Genomic DNA, 19,313 nt, shown 5'->3' with positions numbered 1-19,313 from the left:
CAAACTATATATGATCAACCTTTATTTTAAATCACTTTTTTGTAGAAATTCTGATTTACAGGACTTGTCACAGGGGTACATTTTCACATTTCCCCAAGATAGCTATCAGCACACCTCACTAACCACCAGCTTGTCCCTCTCCATAATAAGACAGTTGGTTCAGTCCCACAAATCCCTTTCCTCCCCACTCTCTCTCCTTCCTTCCTTCCTTCCTTCCTTCCTTCCTTCCTTCCTTCCTTCCTTCCTTCCTTCCTCTCTTCCTTTCCTTAGAAGCATTTTATTTATTTATTGAAAAAGAGAAGGAGAGAAAATTAAAGAGACCACAGCACTGAAGCTTCCTTCTATATAAGGTTGGACTGAAACCTGTTCTTGCACATGGAAAAGTAGCTCACTATCCAAGACAGCTATTTCTCCAAATGCATGGACCTCTTTCCTCTTGCATAATAGCTATAGTTAGAATTCCTAGGACTCTAATGAGTAGTAACAGTGACAGTGAACAATCTTATCCTCCCCCTGCTCTACGGGTGAACACATTCAGTTTCTCACTATCGAGTATGACACTAGCTGTGAATTCCTTGTGCATACAGTCTTTAATAAGATGAGTAACCGTCCCCTTTATCCCCATTTTTAAGAGTTTTTTTTTACCATAAAAGAGTATTAAATTTTTGCAACAGTTGTCTCTGAATCTACTGATAATTGTGATTTTTTTCCTGTTGACTTACAAATGCTGAAATATCTCAAACAAATTTAAAACAAATCCCCCCAAATTCATTATTATTTATCTAATAGAAGAATATCATTTTTTTTTTGCCTCCAGGGTTATTGCTGGTGTTGGGTGCCTGCTCTATGAATTCACTGCTCCTGGAAACCAATTTTCTCATTTTGTTGCCTTTGTTGTTGTTGGATAGGACAAAGAGAAATCTAGAGAGGAGGGGAAGACACCTGAGAGGGAGAAAGAGGGAGAGAAAGACACCTGTAGACCTGCTTTGCCATTTGTGAAGTGAGACCCCTGTAGGTGGGGAACCCGGGGCTCGAACCAGGATGCTTATGCTGGGTTCCTTGCATTCCGCACCACATGCACTTAACCTGCTACGCTACTGCCCAACCCCTGTCATGTATTATTTTAATCAATTCTAATTTAAAATCTAAATTTATATATGCTGAATTAAACTATGATGAATTTTTGTTTTGTAAATTGTAACATCCAATTAGCAATTGAAGTCAATGAGAATGACATTTTTTTCCTACTCTAACTTCAATAACCACACACTAAGAGGTTAATATACTAGCGATTTTAAGTGTAGAGGGCTCTAGTGGACTTTGGTGGAGGTATATTAGTACATTAGTGCTGGGTATGATGTGGTAACATGCATGTGAAATTACAGTCTTGTAAATCTCAGTAAGAATTTTAATCCCCCTTAGGGACTCAAGAACTCTGGTGGTGGGAACCCTACTATACCCCTATTATCTTACAATTTTGTAAATAAATATTAATTACTAATAAAAAATTTAAAAGAATAAATGCAATGTGAATACAACACAGAAACTTTTTTTTTCAAATCCCCCTAAAATAACAATAATAAAAAAGTGTTAGCAATCTTAGGATATTGTGGAACAACTGTGAACTGATAAAATCTGGCATTTCAGCTATTTAATTGGAGTTAATTACCTCTGAACAACTTTTTTTTTTAATAAATATTTATTTTATTCCCTTTTGTTGCCCTTGTTGTTTTATTGTTGTAGTTATTATTGTTGTTGTCGTTGTTGGATAGGACAGAGAGAAATGGAGAGAGGAGGGGAAGACAGAGAGGAGGAGAGAAAGATAGACACCTGCAGACCTGCTTCACCGCCTGTGAAGCGACTCCCCTGCAGGTGGGAAGCCGGGGTTCGAACCGGGATCCTTATGCCGGTCCTTGTGCTTTGCGCCACCTGCGCTTAACCCGCTGCGCTACAGCCCGACTCCCCTCTGAACAACTTTTAACACTGAATTCTTGCCAAGACTGATAGTTCAGAAGCAAAAAAAGATGAAGGCATGTGACCAAATTAAACTCTACTTCCAGACTTTAAGCCTAATAGACATTTTTCTAAATATCGAATAGTCTATAAGTACCTAGTACTGAGAGGTTAACGGCTTTTCTTTCTTCCCCAGCTGCATTCCTGACGACACAGGTATAGTGGCCAGCATCCTCTCTCCTGGTCTGCATCAGTCGCAGCATCCTACCTCCTGCAGAAGCAAAGCACATGGGACTCAACATGAACATGGCAATTTTTCAAGTTTTTGTAATGATGCTCAGTTTCAGTGAGAGATAATCCATCGGCTTCAAAGTCCCTTACAGTGAATTTATGGCAACCTTAAAAAATGTACATGTTGCAGACTTTTAGAAAGCACCAAGTAATTCAGAAGAATGTTCTGGTTCAATGAGTTAAGAGAATAAATAAAATAAAATGACAGTGAGCAGGAAATGGAGTTTCACAGTAGTGCTATTTGAATACCTTTTTTTTTTTTTCTTTTTTAAGATTTATTTATAGAAGAGAGAGTAAAAAGAGAGAGAGAGAGAGAGAATAGAACAGTATTCTGGTCTATTCGGTATTAGAGATCAACCCCAAGGCCTCAAGCAAACAAGTTTTGTCCTCCACTAAGCCACTCACTGCTGTAGGTGAGGCCACAGATGGAGAAAGGACATGTGGGAGAAAAAAACAGCTAGGAGAGGAGGCTAAGTGAAGAACATCCAGATTCTGTGGGTCCTAGATTTACTGGTAAAAATTTCTGACTTCATGTTTTTCATTAAAGGCAACAAAAACACATAAACATAAAAGTTCATAAATAACATGTATTTTAGGAAGAAAACTGATGGGATGTTTAGGAAAACATTTCCCAGTTGTTTTGCTTTTTTTTAGCAAGTATATGAAAGAGAGATGAAAAGAAGCCACCAGAACCAGAACTGGGAAACAAGTTTAGTGTATGAGACAGGTGAAACCACGAACACTCACCATCAGATTTCAATTGTATTTCATGGGGTACTATCATTACTTAACCCACGTTTATAGTAGTTCACCCACTCAGTAGTACAATTCTGCTTTTGTTACCTTTTATATCTTGAACTATGCAGGAAAGACAGATTCCTGGTCCAAGAAATGCATGCAGCTTGTGAGTGGAACAGGGTATAATTTGGAAGGAAAATCTATGTCAGGACAAAGGAAGAGAGGCCAGCAAACAAACTGAAACAGAGCTTAAAGTCTAAGAAAAAAAAATATGCACCAGCTTTTAGACAATTAACCACTGTCTAACTGATGTAGTTTTGGTTAGTATTTTGAATTTAAACTGGAAAAGCTTGAAGTGATAAAACATGAAATTATCCTGTAAATATTCACCTGGCTCTGTAGCCAGGAATTTCCAGCTGCTTTCTGGCTTTGATAAACTCAACAAGCAGTTACGAGGCTTTTTCTACAAGCAACTTCCCTACCCTCAAACTCCCGAAAGGTGTGTTTAGCAGTATCTTATTCAGACAAACAAAGTTGATTATCTGGATTCAGGCATTTTTTTTTTCCAATTGAACTCACATAAATGCAGTTAAATACAGAAATTATCTAATGTATTAAAAATCTATGCTAGGGGGCCTAGGGGTGACACACTCAGTTAAGTGTACAAATTGTCATGATCTTACCCATCGATAACCCTGGTGGCAATAATATATATATGCCAGCTGGGGAGGGATTCAAGCATCTATTACTACTTCACTTTAGTGACACCACCATATGATTCCAGTTAGGGGACAGTAAAATATACAAAGTTTCAAACATTTACTTTGTAAACCTTATGGTTCCCCCCACCCCCTTTGTTTCCTGACTCTTAATCCAGTGAAAAAGAAAACAGTATCCGATATGAAGTGAAATGGTGAAATTTCTTTACCTATGAAATTTCTCTAACAGTTAGCTACTCTTGGCAGAAAGTGTCCTAACAATAATTGGGCCTTCTCTAAAGTACCACATTTAAAAAATATGTACTTAAAGTTTCACTTTAAGCCTGGAGATTAAGAGAACAGTGCCACATGGTGACATACTCTGAATGGGACTGTCCAGGGATCTCCAGCTGCTGGCCAAGTAAAGCAGAATTGAATTAGACAAAATACCATTCTCCACAACTGATAAGACAGAGTGTTTCATTATCCTGCCCTCTTCCTTCCTAGGCATCTAGACACAGTTCCTGTAGATGATGATAGTCCCATTTTTTTTTTCAGCAAGTGAGAATTTTAGAGCAATAGGAATATGTTTTTAAGACAAGAAGATAATGTGTCCCAGTATTTGGTAACCCAATTTTAATAATACCTTAATTGCATGCCATTACTATATGCATTTCTTAAAATCAACAGAGGTCAGACCTCATAGGAGGGTTCCTAGGAAATAAAAGCATCAGAAAAAGGACAGAGTAAAGTTTTCCAGGACAGGAAGATCCAACCTTCTACCAGATGGTCTATGGCAAAGATGTACTGGATACTTACTAGACAAACAGGCACTGTATTAACTGTTGGATATACATGAACTCATTTCATCTTTACCAAAAGTCAAAGGACACAAATATTATTAATAATATCCTCACTTTAGGAGTGAAGAAATGCAAGCTAGCAGAGTCAAGTAATTTGTCTGAGGTTGCAAATCTAGTGGATATTATAGGCAAGGAATGTGGTTCATAGTGGCATAGAACTCTCATCAAAGTCCTCTCATTTTTAGAGTAAGAGTTTGCAAACACAAGGGAAACTTAGAAGGTCCACTAGATAAAGTACCAGGAAAAGATTGTTTGAAAAACCCTCCATCTGTGGGAATTTACATTTCAACAGAATTAGAAACAAGGAGCTCACTACCTCTTAAAGTAGTTTATCTTGACTTTAAACAATGTTTTTTGTTGTTGTTGTTTGTTTTTTTGTTTTTTGCCTCTAGGGGCTCGATGCATAACACAAATCCACTGCTGGCAGCCATCTTTTCTCATTTCTGGTTACTGTTGCTGTTGTTATTGGATAGGGCACAGAAATTGAGAGAGGAGGGGAAGACGAGAAACGGAGAGAAAACACATGCAGATCTGCTTCACCGCTTGCAAAGCGACCACCCTGCAGGAGGAGAGCAGGGGACTCAAACTGGGATACCTGCGCTGGTCCTTGCAGTTTGTACTATATGCGCTTAACCTGGTACACTACTAGCCTGCCCCCAAACAATGTATTTTTTAAGATGCTTATACTCAGACCCTAATCTGCCCCTAGAATCTCTAATACTTTGGCATTACTTTTAATATCTGAAAATAGACAGAACCTGCATAATACTTTGTTTACACCATGGTTATTCGAGTATTCAAATTTAATTTTCACTATGAAACCATGAAGTTTGTTTTTCTGGTTAGTGCATTCAGACATGTACTTTATTTTGTAATCATTTCCCATCCTGGTTACCCTCCTTTGAGAATACTGTTAGTAAATCTTTTCCTAGTTTTCCTAATGAGTAGTCCAGAGCATAACTGATCTCTTCTTATTGGGGAAAACACATTTCATTAATGTGGCAAAATATTGCATTTCTTTTCTTAAAAACCACAACTTGTGGGGTCAGGTGGTGGCACACCTGGTTGAGTGCACATGTTACAATGTGCAAGGACCCCAGGTTCAAGCCCTTGGGCTCTTGTTCCACACCTGTAGGGGGGAAATTTCATGAGTGGTGAAGCAATGCTGCAGGTGTCTTTCTGTCTCGTTCCCTCTCTGTTTCCCCCTTCCCTCTCATTTCTGGCTGTCTCTATCTGATAAAAAGAGATAATAAAATTTTTCCTAAAAAAAAAAAAAAATCACAAAGTGCTATGATTACCTAACTTAGAGATTTTTTTTTTATATGAAGAATTTTTTTTTTTTGCTTCCAGGATTATTGCTGGGGTTCTGTGTCTGCACCATGAATCCACTGCTCCTGGAGGCTTTTTCCCCCCTTTTTGTTTTATCATTGTTGTGGTTATTATTTTTGTTGTTATTGCTGTCATTGTTGGATAGGACAGAGAGAAATGGAGAGAGGAGGAGAGCAAAGGAGAGAAAGACACCTGCAGACCTGCTTCACCGCTTGCAAAGTGACTGCCCTGCTGGTGGGGAGACGGGGGATCGAACCGGGATCCTTATGAGCTTCACGCCATGTGCGCTTAACCTGCTGCACTACCACCTGACTCCCCACATGAATAATTTTTAAGTTATTTTCATCATTGGTTTCTGAATTTAAGTGATGCTAATTTTCCATCCTACTAGGTTTAATATCAGTGTCCTGACAGGAGGCGTGTTTCAATTTAGACACTTTGATTAACGTATCTGCTAGTCTTCCAAGTATCCAAGTTTTTTATTAACCACAAATTTGGCAAGATTCTCTTCTTACTATGTTTCCAAGACAGTACTAAAAGAGATCAAGTGTTGACTCCTGCGGCATGCCCTAAGACAGTTCTCTCCATCCCTACACTGATCCTTAAAGGACAAACTAATAGATTTTGCAAAAGCCTTATCTCACAGGAAAGCATTCATCCCGAAAATATAAAACTCAACCAGAACAGAGTCATTATATTAGTAAGTTAGAATATGTAGTTATGTAGGTGTGGGATATAGTACTATTGTACACTAATTCCCAACTTCAGAATTTCTTTTTCAAGTTATTGGAACTCACTATAGCATGAATGCTGTAATAAGTAATAAGTGAGTTCAAAGACTTACTTCTTTTCTGTTGTTGTTGTCAGTGCTTCACTGCTATAGGCCAACTTTTTAGGATAAAGACAGAGAGAGGGAAAACACTATAGCATCAAAGTTTTTTCCAGTGCAGTGAAGGTCAGGCTTGAATTTGGGTCTCACACATTGCAAAGCATAAACCTATCCAGGTGACTTATGCTGTCAACACAAAAATCAACTTTTTGAAAGAATCTAGAGAAGAAACCTAAGCATTTCTACCATTTTAATATAGCTTCTGATGTTTCCCTGACATTTTTCCTTAATGTGTTCAGAGGCTATTTGAGTAAGAAGTTAGACCAGAAAGAAAAATAAAATATGGAAAAGTAAGAAATTAAGAAGTAACTGAGAGCATCTGAGGCTATCCAGATTATCAGGTGATAAGAATTTCTAATACCTGAGAGAATTCGCACAGAACTGCTAAGGCTGACTGGCCATCCATCTTTAAGCCAGGTAATTGAAGGCAGGGGAATTCCTGAAGCTTCACAAGTCAGGGAAACTGAGTTCTTTTCCACCACACTGATATTTTCTGGTGTTCCATGGCTTCCTATGATGTTGGGAGGGGCTGTAAAGAAAAAAAAAAAGAAAAGGAAGGTGCTAATAGCTATCAAATACTAGATTCTTAATATTTTATTCATTTAATAAAATTTCTACTTTGTGGTTAATAGTAACCAAAATAAAACAATCACAAATTTATTAGTAGTAGTTTTTTTTTTTAGTGTGATATTCCTGGAAGTATTTATTTTATCACAGACCAGAGCATAGCTCTGGCATACATGGTACATAGGATAAAACCTGGGGCCTCAGCAGGGTGTCAGGCTGTAGCACAGGGGGTTAAGCACACATGGCTCAAAACTCGAGGACTGGCATTAACGGACCCAGTTCGAGCCCCCGGCTCCCCATCTGTAGGGAAGTTGTTTCACAGGCGGTGAAGGAGGTCTGCAGGTGTCTATTTTTCTCTCTCCATCTCTGTCTTCCCCATTTCTCTCCATTTCTCTCTGTCCTATGTGGCAACAACAACATCAATAACAATAATAATAACTACCACAATGATAAAAAAGGGCAACAAAAAAGGAAAATAAATAAATAAAATATTTTAAAAAAATCTGGAGCCTCATGCAAGCAGGTTCTGTGCTCTGTCTAGCACTGAGCTCTCTTCTAAGCCCTACTGAATCTCTTTGTACTTACTATGTACACTTAAGTCATATTTTCGATCCGCCATTCCTGCTATATTTGCAGCTACACACACATAACGTCCTGTGTCAGACACATGAATGTTCTTCAGCTGAAGGATGTGACCCTCATCCAATATCTCCATTCCTTTTTCCTTGGTCAATGGGCGGCCATCTTTCATCCAAGACACTATGGGCTGAGGGATGCCCTGCACCTCACACTTCAAGGAAATACTCTTCCCCCGGGTTACAGTAACCTCGGTAGGATGGCTGCCACTGTTGGCTATTGTGGGTCGAACTAGGAAAAAGAAAAATGTAGATTCTTCAGGTCTTACAGAGGATTTTCCATCTATCAAAAATTCATTTAAATTAATTACTTATTTTCACCAGAGAGTGTGCATGTATCAGAGAGAGAAAGAGGAGGGGAGAGGAGAGAGAGAGAGAGAGAGAGAGAGAGACTGACTATGAGAATAGAACACTACTCAGCTTTGGCATATGTGGCTTCAGAAACAGAGCCTGGTGCTACTGAGATCTTAGACATGCAAGCTTTGTATTTTAATGCTGTCCTTTTTCCTGGGCACTTCAGTTTTTAGAGTTGAAATATTAGGTACCAAAGGAAAGACACAGAACTACTAGAGACAAGATCCTTCCCCAACATTTATAGAAGATTTAGCCTAAAATGAAGTTGTCAACACAACAAAGAATTCAGCATCTGACATTTTCTTTGCTTTTGAGAGGTTATATAAATGCTTGAGTCAATCATATACGTTCTGACTTACAGAAGTCTTTCCAGTTATAATTCTACTAAAGAGATGGCAACCTAACTCATGTCCCAGTGTCTGTTACTAATTCCCATCCTCTGTCCCCTTTTCAATACTGGAAATGAATAGATTTTAAAATTATGAGGAAAATGCCAAAGGGAAAGAGAAATATCTAAAAGAAAACTGCACTAAAATTTACAACTTACTGTAAACTTGAAGATTGTAGTCTTTCCTTGCCATTCCAGCCACATTTGATGCCACACATGTATAGAGCCCTACATCAGATTTTTCAGCAATTGAAATCTGTAACTGTCGTCCTCCAGATAATGTTCTGATTCTCCCTGAAGAATCTTCCAGCACTGGGGATCCTGTGGAAAAATGACAGAATACCAAGTTAAAAAAAAAAAGTTGTCCTTTTTTCCCTCTCTGTCTACGTTTGTGTGTGTGTGTGTTTAGGCGTACTGTTCTGTGGGTAGTGTACATGACTTACATTGTGAGATCTGCAGCACCAAATATGCTAGGGTGTCTTTCTGTTTATTTAACATTAAATGAACAAAATTTTAAAAAGTCAAGTGTCTAGAGGCAACTATATACCTTAAAAGTAAAAGTTCTGAACAGTCCTCTGTGATTCTATTTAGAACTATTTAGCTCAGCAATCTGGTAGAAAAGACTAAAGAAGGCACCATAATTTTTCTAATCAAATATTTATTACTTAGGCTTAGTTACCCTCCTCTCCTACTCCCTACTTCATTTCCCTTGATAACTCTATCTACTCAACTAATTATACAAAAGAAAGATACATCTCTTAGTTTCTTCTGGCAACATCAGCATTATTGTCACTCCTTGATAATCTTTAGAAGAAACACTGTATACAATTGGCCAAGAGATATACTGGCAAAAAATATTTATCAACTAAAGGACAATTATTGTCTCTATGACAATTTTTATTAAAATCACCAAACAAGTAAATGCACTAAAATTCAAGGTTAGCTTAGATTTCACTAAGATCCCAGGTGCATTTCCTTCCTAATTAGTGGCCAGATCCCATAAACCTAACACCAATTTAGGTACAACCAATGACAACGCTTTAGTGACTGGGAGAAAGCCCAAGCTTGTGAAGTAAAGAAGGAATTTAAAAAGCTGGAAAAAGGCAAGAGATTGGCTCACTTAATGATGGTTTTTTTTGGTCACTGCTAGGTCACCCTATCACCTGGGGCTCTAGATAGGGAATCCTTGTATTCCCCCACAGATTCCATGGGTCTAGACCTCTAATAGACGCCTCTCTCCACCATCATTGTTTACTTCCATCAGGAACATTGGTATAAGCCCTCTTGTGGGCTTCTTCAGGACTGTACTCTCACTATGAACTAGCAATGGTAAGGACTGCCCCATTCTCCAAAGGGAGGCTAGGTAATCCTACTCTGCCACTTGAGGAAAACTGGTGCTAAAATGAATGCAGCCTAGAATGTTCCCAGCTGTGACTATGGCCTGTGAATACAGAATGATAGGTGCTCGGAGGTTATATAGGCTCCTGTGCTAAATATGAATACATATGGGCCCTGGGTCAGATCAATGCAATAAGTAGTTAATTGGATCAAGTTTGGGAGCTACTCTCTGCCCTGATCCAGCTTTCTAGTTCTATTCTCAACTCTTGACACTATCTTCCCTGACAGTAATTTTAGTCTACTTCCATGTTAGCTATCAAGCTCCAGCAAAAATTACCAAGGTCATGAATCCGTAGGAACATACCTTAGATTTCTTTGCTTCTTTTCACCCTAAAATCTCTACGCCCATCTGCTCTACTCCTACTTTTCTCCCCCCTCTTATTTATTTTTTTATATTTATCTTTCTTTTTGTTGTCCTTGTTTTTTTATTGTTGTTGTAGTTATTATTATTGTTGTTACTGATGTCATCGTTGTTAGATAGCACAGAGAGAAATGGAGAGAGGAGGGGAAGACAGAGAGGGGGAGAGAAAAATAGACACCTGCAGACCTGCTTTACCGCCTGTGAAGCGAGCGACTCCCCTGCAGGTGGGGAGCCGGGGGCTTGAACCGAGACCCTTACGCTGGTCCTTGCACTTCACACCACGTGTGTTTAACCCACTGTGCTACAGTCTGACTCCCTCTTCTACTTTTTAGTTCCTGTTTATTAAACGTTTTGTCCTCTACTTTATATCTTACTACCTTTTAACCACCAAGTACCAAGTTGTGGATGCTACCACGATTTCATCCTGAACCTTCTACACCCCATAAAGAATTTTGGTCCATACTCCCAGAGAGGTAAATGTTAGGGGAAGATGACCAAAGGGCTCTGAACACTAATTCCACCAGGGCTCAGAGAGAGGAGAAGGAGGAAGAAGAAAAGGAGGAGGATAAAAGGAGAAGTAGGAGAAGGAGGAAAAGGAGAAGAGGAGGGGAAAAAGGAAGGACACTTGGTAGTAGGTGTGACTTAGAAAGGATGAGATGGCAAGACCCTAGGAAAAAAATGGGCAAATACATATCAATGTAGTAGATAGTTATAGAAATATTAGTCAGCAAAGCGCAAGGGCTGGCATAAGGGTCCCGGTTCAAGCCTCCGGCTCCCCACCTATATAAGAGGTCGCTTCGCAAGCAGTGAAACAAGTCTGCAGGTGTCTATCTTTCTCTCCTCCTCTTTGTCTTTCCCTCCCCTCACCATTTCTCTTTGACCTATCTAACAACAACAGCTATGACAACAATAACAATAACAACTACAACAAGCACAACAAGGGCAACAAAATGGGAAAAATAGCCTCCTTGAGCAGTGGATTCATAGTGCAGGCACCGAGCCCCAGCAATAACCCCGGAGGCAAAAAAAAAGAAAGAAAGAAAGAAAGAAAGAAAGAAAGAAAGAAAGAAAGAAAGAAAAGAGAAGAGAAGAGAAGAGAAGAGTAGAGAAGAGAAGGGAAGAGAAGAGAAATATTAGGGCCGGGTGGTGACACATCTGGTTGAGCACATGTTACAATGTGCAAGGACCAGAGTTCAAGCCCCCCAGCCCCCACCTGCAGGGGGATGCTTCACAAGCAGTGAAGCAGGGCTGCAGGTGTCTCTCTGTCTTTCTCCCTCTCTATCTCCCCCTTCCCTCTTGATTTCTGGCTGTCTCTATCCAACAAATAAATAAAGATAATATAAATTAAAAAAAGAAATAATAGTCAACCCATATCTGTTATCTTGGGAAACTAATGCAGCTTTCACTGGAGGGAACAGGGACACAAAACTCTGGTTGTGGGAAAGGTGTGTAATTAAGCCCCTGTTATCCTATAATTGCTTTTAAAATTTATTTAATGGATAGAGGAGACAGACAAAAACCAAGAGGGAGATAGAGAAGAAAAGAAACAGAGAGACAACTGCAGCCCTGCTTCAACACTCGTGAAGCTTTCCCCCTGCAGGTGGGGACCGGGGGCTCAAACCTGGGTCCTTGTGCATTGTAACATATGTGTCCAACCAGGTCTACCACCTCCCAGCCCCTTATAATTTTGTAAATCAATATTAAATCACTAATAAAAGAATTTAAAAATACAAGCATCCTGCGTACAAACTCTGATAAGTTTGCATACTTGCTTATATACTTACAGTTCAAGTGTCTGAGGAATAGGCCTACACAGAAGATGGAGGAGAAAGCAGAATGAGGAGGAGGTGGAGGGTTAAAAAAAAGAGAAGGAAAGATTTACCAAGATTGTCATCTGCAGTTTTCTCCTTCAATCAGTATAATATTTGAAACCAAAATAGTTAAACAAAACAAGCAAAAACATAAGCTTAGAATAGCAAAGCAAAATGATTTTAAAGTAAACGACAAATTCAGTTAGTCTGGCATTTAGAGGACACACACAGATATCTGTTGAGGAATACACAGAAAGTCAGTTTAATTTCCAGGGAACTGTAGTCAACCACAGCAATGTACTGACCCTTGTTTTGGGGAAATGTGAAAATGTATCCTTGTGACAAAAACAATCCGTAAATCAATACTTCTTCAATAAAGTGACACTAAAGGACCTATTTAAGTGCAGTGCAGAGTTCACTCATAACAAGATGCACTGTTAGATTTTCACAAAGTCAGCAAAAATATCTGCTATATAAAGTAATTCTAATTCTTTCTTTATTTCCCTTTTGTTGTCCTTGTTGTCTTTTATTGTTGTTGTAGTTATTATTATTGTTGTTATGGATGCCGTCATTGTTAGATAGGACAGAGAGAAATGGAGAGAGTAGGGGAAGACAGAGAGGGGGAGAGAAAGATAGACACCTGCAGACCTGCTTCACCGCCTGTGAAGTGACTCCCCTGCAGGTGGGGAGCCGGGGGCTCGAACTGGGATCCTTATGCCGGTCCTTGTGCTTTGAGCCATGTGCACTTAACCTGCTGCGCTACCGCCCAACTCCCAGTAATTCTAATTCTATTCTAAAAAAAGAAAGGAAGCCCCCCTTTTTTTTCATTCAGGTTATCACTGGGCTTTGTGTTCCTGGCATCCTTTGGTTCCCTCTCCTCTTTTCCTCCCTCCCTTTCTTTCTTTCTTTTTTTTTTTTTTGTAGAGACAGAAAGAAATATGGAGTAGGGAAAGAGAGAGACACTTGCAGCACTGCTCCACCACTTCTGAAGCTTTCCTCCTGCAGTTTGGTTCTCCGGAACTCTGAATGGTAGATTCTTATCATGATAACTGTCCTATATTTTATTAAAAAATATTCAATTCATACAAAAATTATTTTTTTCAGGGGGAGCTACTGACTTTGAAACTAGAGATTTTCTGCTGGATAATGTAGAATGCATTCTATACTGCACATTTAATATAAAACAGTTATTCCGACTAGTATGAGAGTATGCAAATCCCAGAAAACTTTGTTAGTATGTTTGTTTTTTTCCATCAAGGTTATTATTGAGATTCAGTGCCTAATGACTCTACCATTCCTTTTTCTTTCTTTCTCTTTTTTTTTAAATAGAGAGTGTCGTATGCTTTACATTGGTTTGTTCTAGCCCTCCCCCGCCAAGAGAATTGGATGAGTCCTGTTAATTTCGCGGGCCTGCTTGGCCCCGTCCCAAGGAACCCCGAGAGAGGGTTCCTGAGTCCGAGAGTTCCTGAGTTCCTGAGTTCGAGAGTTCGAGAGTTTCAGGGTTACAGAGTAAGAGAGAGTTCCAGTGTGCCAGAGTTTCAGAGGGCTCTCAAGTACGAGAGTTCCCGAGTGACAGAGTTCCTGGGTTCCTGAGTTCGAGAGTAAGAGAGAGTGCTTGTGCCGCCGCAAAGAGACAGCAGAGTTCTGTTTGGTGATTAGTTTGTCTTAGTTTATGAATCGTTGTTCCTGAATAAAGAAATACAGCTTCCCTGCCCAGCCGTTGTCTCCGCGTCTCTGTTACCCGCCCGTGAAGCTAGCCGGCCCGGCAAGAGCCTTCCGAAATTTTAACAACAAGAGAGAGTGAGAGTGATAGAAAGAGAAACAGAGAAAAAGAAGTCATACCACAGTATCATTATACTAGTCATGAAGCTTCCCCTCTCCAGGCACTTGCATGTGGTAGCCCAGGGCTTGAACCCAGGTCCTTGTGCATGGTAATATGTGCACTACCAGGTGAACCTCTTGGAGACAACTCCCCCCTCCCCACTGATAAACTGGTATGTTTTCCAAATATCATGAAGGTTTGCTTAATACTTATATCCAATTTTATCTAAAAACCCACCTTTCTTCTTCCAAATGAGATTTGGGGGTGGACTGCCACTTGATTCACACAAGAGACTAATAAGATTTCCTTCAATGACTGTAAGCTGAGCAAGTTCATCTGAACCATAAATATTTGGTGGTACTGAAAAATAAAAGAAAAAAACACTATTTTTACATTCATTCAATATAAATTCTGCTTAACACTTTATAAAAATCTGTTTCCCCTTTCACCTTCTGCACCCCATAATGGCCCTGGGTCCATACTCCCAGGGGGATAAAGAATAGGAAAGATATCAGGGGATGGGATGGGATATGGAGTTCTGGTGGTGGGAACTATGTGGAGTTGTACCCCTTTTATCCTATGGTTTTTGTCAGTGTTTCCTTTTTATAAATAAAAATTTTTAAAAAATCTGTTCCCACACAAATTATACCCATCCATCCATCCATCCATCCATCCATCTTCAATGGATGACTTGCTATCTTGCTCTTCTGGAAACACTATTTTCCTTTGTTTTTGCAACATAAACTTAACCCATTCCCCCCCTCCCCATACCTCTTTCTTTTCAGTTTCCTATTTGAGGGGGCAGGGGAGAGCTTAAACCTTGTACTTAGCACACTGTAACATATGCTCTCACCCAGGCCCCTGTACTTGCTCTTAAATTAATTATACAAGTTGATGTTATGGATACTTGACTATCATCTAAGTGTACTGAATACACCGAATACTGTGTTACTGTATTCTATTCATCAACTTATCATGGTGGATTTCAGTTACGTGGATAACATTTCAAGAACTGACATGAAGAGTCAAAAGTTAAGGCTATATCACCTATTTACAAGGACTGAGCACACTCACCCCAAATGTTAACATTATAGTTTTTCTCTGTTTTCCCAGCAATATTTGTTGCCTCACAGGTGTAACGACCAGTATCTTGGATTTGAGCATCTTCAATCTGGAATCAAAACCAAGCTTTGAAACTATTTCTTTTTTTTTTTTTTAAATCTTACTTATTGGATAGAGACAGCCAGAAATCAAGAGGGAAGGGGGTGATAGAGAGGGGAGAGAGACAGAGAGACACCTGCAGTACTGCTTCACTACTCACAAAGCTTTCCCCCTGCAGGTGAGGACTGGGGGGCTCGAACCGGGGTCCTCGCACATTTTAATACATGCGCTCAACCAGGTGCGCCACCACCCAGCCCCTGCTTTGAAACTTTCTATTTCAAAAACAAGTGGTGTTTTCCTATTGATAATATTTGTGAGTTTTTCATTTTTATACTGAAGATTTTCAAGTATACTATTTTACTAGGATAATCTTTGGCTAGATCTGATTACAAAAGTGAACAATTAATATTTAAATCTAAGCATAATGTCAAAATGCCATAACTGCATTAATAGAAATGCTTATTCAGTTGGCATCATCCTAGTACCTGGAACATGGTGGGTGAAAAAAAGTGTTAACATATAAAGCCAAATTGTTGACTAATCATGAACCTAAAGGCTGGAATAGTTCAGATGAAGAGTTGGCGGAGGGGGAGGGTCTCTGTTTTGTAGACATTTAGTAGGCCTATTTTAGTTATATTCTAAAGGGCCTATACTATTTTTTTTTTCTGAGCCTGACATCTGATATGCAGGTGGATCCAAGTTATTGTCTGGGGAGATGATGTCGTGGCTGGAAAAAGGATCAGAAAGCTGGATCAGGGAAGAGAGTAGCTTCCAAATATGGCAAAGGTATATAAATGTAAACCCCATCAATTTGATGTGGTCTGGAGCCTATATTCAGCTTAGGAGCCTATGTGACCTCTGCATCCCTGTAGATCTGAGCTCACATTCTGTGGTAGGAACAGTCCAAGCAGACAACCCACCAATGTGTCCTGGAGTCCTGCTTCCCCGGAGCCCAGCCCCACTAGGGAAAGAGAAAGGCTGGGAGTATGGATCAACCTGTAAATGCCCATGTTAGCGGGGAAGCAATTACAGAAGCCAAACCTTCCACCTTCTGCAACCTTGTAATGACCCTGGGTCCATACTTCCAGAGGGATAAAGAATAGGAAAGCTATCAGGGGATGGGATGGGATAACGGAATGCTGGTGGTGGGAATTGCATGGAGTTTTACCCCTCTTATCCTGTGTTTTTTTGTTCAGTGTTTCCTTTTTATAAATAAAAATTTAAAACAATTATTAAGAGGAAAAAAGATTTAAAAAGAAAAAAAAAAAGAAATGCTGTTCGAATGGTATAAAGTGAAATAGTAAGACACTAGTTGAGTTGGGGTAATGTTGAAAACTTGAGCTGAAGGACAGTTTAAGAAGAAATAAATGTCATACCTTTAGCACACTTGCATTTTCAGAGATCCTGAGACCTGGTTTCTTCAGCAAGGGGCGGCCATCTTTTAGCCAAGCCAGAGTAGGTGGGGGTATAGCATCACTCTGACATAGTAGCTCCACAGCTTGGCCAATGAGGACAGAGACATTCTGTTCTTCTCCCACAATATTTGGTGGAACTGAGTGAAAGATGGGTTTTGTCTCAGGAAAAAGTAGTACAACACACTCTTTATAAAATATCAGGATATATGCTGAATGATTTTGTTAGTTTTTTTTTGTTGTTGTTGTTAGCTCTTCTTAAAATGCAGTATCAAAATTATTTTATAATATCCTCTTTGTATCATATGGTTCAGAATTAAGTACTGGGGCCAGGCGGTGATGCACCTAGTTAAGCGCACACATTACAGTGTGCAAGGACCTGGGTTCAAACCCCTGGTCCCCACCTGCAGGGGACAAGCTTCACAAGTGGTGAAACAGGTGTCTCTCTGACTCTATCCCTCTCTATCTCCCCTTCCCTCTCAATTTCTGGCTGTCTATCCAATAAAGAAAGAAAGAAAAGAAACTTTTTTTTTAAAGAGTCAAGTACTAACAAGTCACCAGTTAATGTATTTCTGTGAAACAAAAGTCATTTTCATTTAAAAGATTTTAGAACTGGAAATTTTCACCAAGTGGTCAATTAGGAAACTCCTGGAACTAGATGCTTCTGCTTCAGGTTTTCAAATGACCCATGGACTAGCCTGAAAATAACAACAAATTAAAATCAAACCCATTATACTTTTTTTTCCTCCAGGGTTATTGCTGGGCTCGGTGCCTGCACCATGAACCCACAGCTCCTGGAGTCCATTTTCCCCCCTTTTATTGCCCTTGTTGTTGTAGCCTCGTTGCGGTTATTATTATTGCCATCACTGATGTTGTTCGTTGTTGGATAGGACAGAGAGAAATGGAGAGAGGAGGGGAAGACAGAGGGGGGAGATAAAAGACAAGACACCTGCAGACCTGCTTCACCGCCTGTGAAGCGACTCTCCAGCAGGTGGGGAGCCGGGGGCTCAAACCGGGATCCTTAACACCAGTCCTTGCGCTTTGCGCCACATGCGCTTAACCCACTTTGCCACCACCCAAACCCCATAATTATACTTTTTTTGCAAAAGAAAATTTCAGACACAGAGGCAAAAATTTAAAGTGAGTTTTATAAAAAGAGCCTCCAGACCCACCTCACAGTGTGTTAACCATCAAGTTAGTGTCAGATAATAGCTTATTTGAAATAAAATGAGTAATTGGTGATAAGGCTAGGAGTATTCTGTCTTGCAGTTTAGGACTCTCTTTGGTTTTCTGCAGTACTGTGTCAACTTTCTATGGAAGAAAGACCATGTGGGTAAACAACACAAGAAAGAACAAACTAACTCAGTGACCAGCTGTACAACACACAATTACATAAAGAGAGGAAATAAGTTAAAATTTTAATGATATTAAAATTACAATTCTCTGGTTCCAAGGTTTTTCAGATGCTGAAATGGCTTCTTGGAGAAGTTGAAGGAATCTCTATAGCTTGGGTGTATTAAGAAATAGAGTAAACATTCATTTATCTTAGATAGTTTAGGAACAGTCCTGCCAAGAAGGAGAGGGCAGGATCCATGACCTCTCAAGGGTGCTTCCAGAAATGTATTTATAATAATTCCCTAAATATAAACTAATGATGAAATCAGGCCTGTTAAAAGAGAGCCACTTCAAAAAAGTACAGAGGGGAATTTCCTCTGCCATTTCTCACAGAATACTGTAATGATTCAGAACTGTAGGAAATTTATCCTTAATAGAGTAGCCAGAAAAAAAATAATAACCAATTTCACTACTTGGAAATAATTTTAGGTAGACTGGTCTCATTCAATAAACAAAGTACCATAACAATATCAGAGTGTGCCTATCTTTAATTATTTGTAAAATTTGCTAAGGAGCATGAATTTTTATGACTGTTTGCAGAAGAAAGCTTGGAAACATCTCAAGGAGTCAGAAAACTAATTTATTTCCAAATATTTCACTTTAATTGCTGTTTTTTATAGCTAAATGAGCTAAATCAAGTTGAAAAAGGAAACCAGATTTTTTAAATTGAGAGTAAAGATGCAAAAACAATAGAGTATTTGTTTCTTAAGGAACATAAAGTAAATCTAATTACTGCCAAGAATATATGTTACTAAAACACATCTTTTTTTTTTCTACCCTGTTTTTCACTTCCAATTTTTTGTTTAGTCTATAAGGAGAATAAGTTTCTTCTATCCTTTAGATCCTCAGCTTCCTTAGATGTGATCCGGATTTTACTTTGTGGTTACGCTAGTTAGGGAAGCATGTATTGTGCCTGTTTCTTATCCTACACATTATTCTTCTGAAATTTAATTACTCCAACCTGACTTATCATAGGGTTTGCCGAGGCTTTGGAGCATGTTTAAGCACTAAGATACTTCTCTGAGTTTAGATTAAAGAGAAGATACTGCAGGAACCCAAACCCATAACTAAATTATCATGTTTTATTGCCTAAGAGTATGGTAAAATATACTCTACAATATATACCAGGGAGGAAAATTTGTTATGAACAACACCTATAATTCCAAGGAAATCAATTTTTACTGCTGTCTATTTTTGCTGCCACTGCCAAATACTCTACAATTAAATCCAAAGGGAACACATGTCAGG

General features: G+C 39.2%; 1 protein-coding gene across 2 annotated transcripts in view; it reads right to left on the bottom strand.

Annotated features, from left to right (window-relative positions):
• HMCN1 (hemicentin 1) overlaps nucleotides 1-19,313 on the bottom strand; it is a 453,341-nt gene that overhangs the window by 151,789 nt on the left and 282,239 nt on the right. For both annotated transcript variants that reach the window (XM_060197833.1, XM_060197834.1), the window contains exons 41-47: nucleotides 16,635-16,810; nucleotides 15,172-15,268; nucleotides 14,335-14,457; nucleotides 8,865-9,026; nucleotides 7,914-8,195; nucleotides 7,123-7,290; nucleotides 2,111-2,224 (exon numbers count right to left, since the gene is read on the bottom strand). In XM_060197833.1, the coding sequence (XP_060053816.1) occupies nucleotides 2,111-2,224; nucleotides 7,123-7,290; nucleotides 7,914-8,195; nucleotides 8,865-9,026; nucleotides 14,335-14,457; nucleotides 15,172-15,268; nucleotides 16,635-16,810 (1,122 nt within the window). The remainder of the gene's footprint in view (nucleotides 1-2,110; nucleotides 2,225-7,122; nucleotides 7,291-7,913; nucleotides 8,196-8,864; nucleotides 9,027-14,334; nucleotides 14,458-15,171; nucleotides 15,269-16,634; nucleotides 16,811-19,313) is intronic.

The sequence above is a fragment of the Erinaceus europaeus genome, chromosome 9, assembly GCF_950295315.1.
Source record: "Erinaceus europaeus chromosome 9, mEriEur2.1, whole genome shotgun sequence".
NCBI classification, from domain to species: domain Eukaryota; kingdom Metazoa; phylum Chordata; class Mammalia; order Eulipotyphla; family Erinaceidae; genus Erinaceus; species Erinaceus europaeus.
The sequence above is the reverse complement of the archived record's forward strand: the minus strand, read 5'-3'. Positions and strand labels throughout refer to the sequence as shown.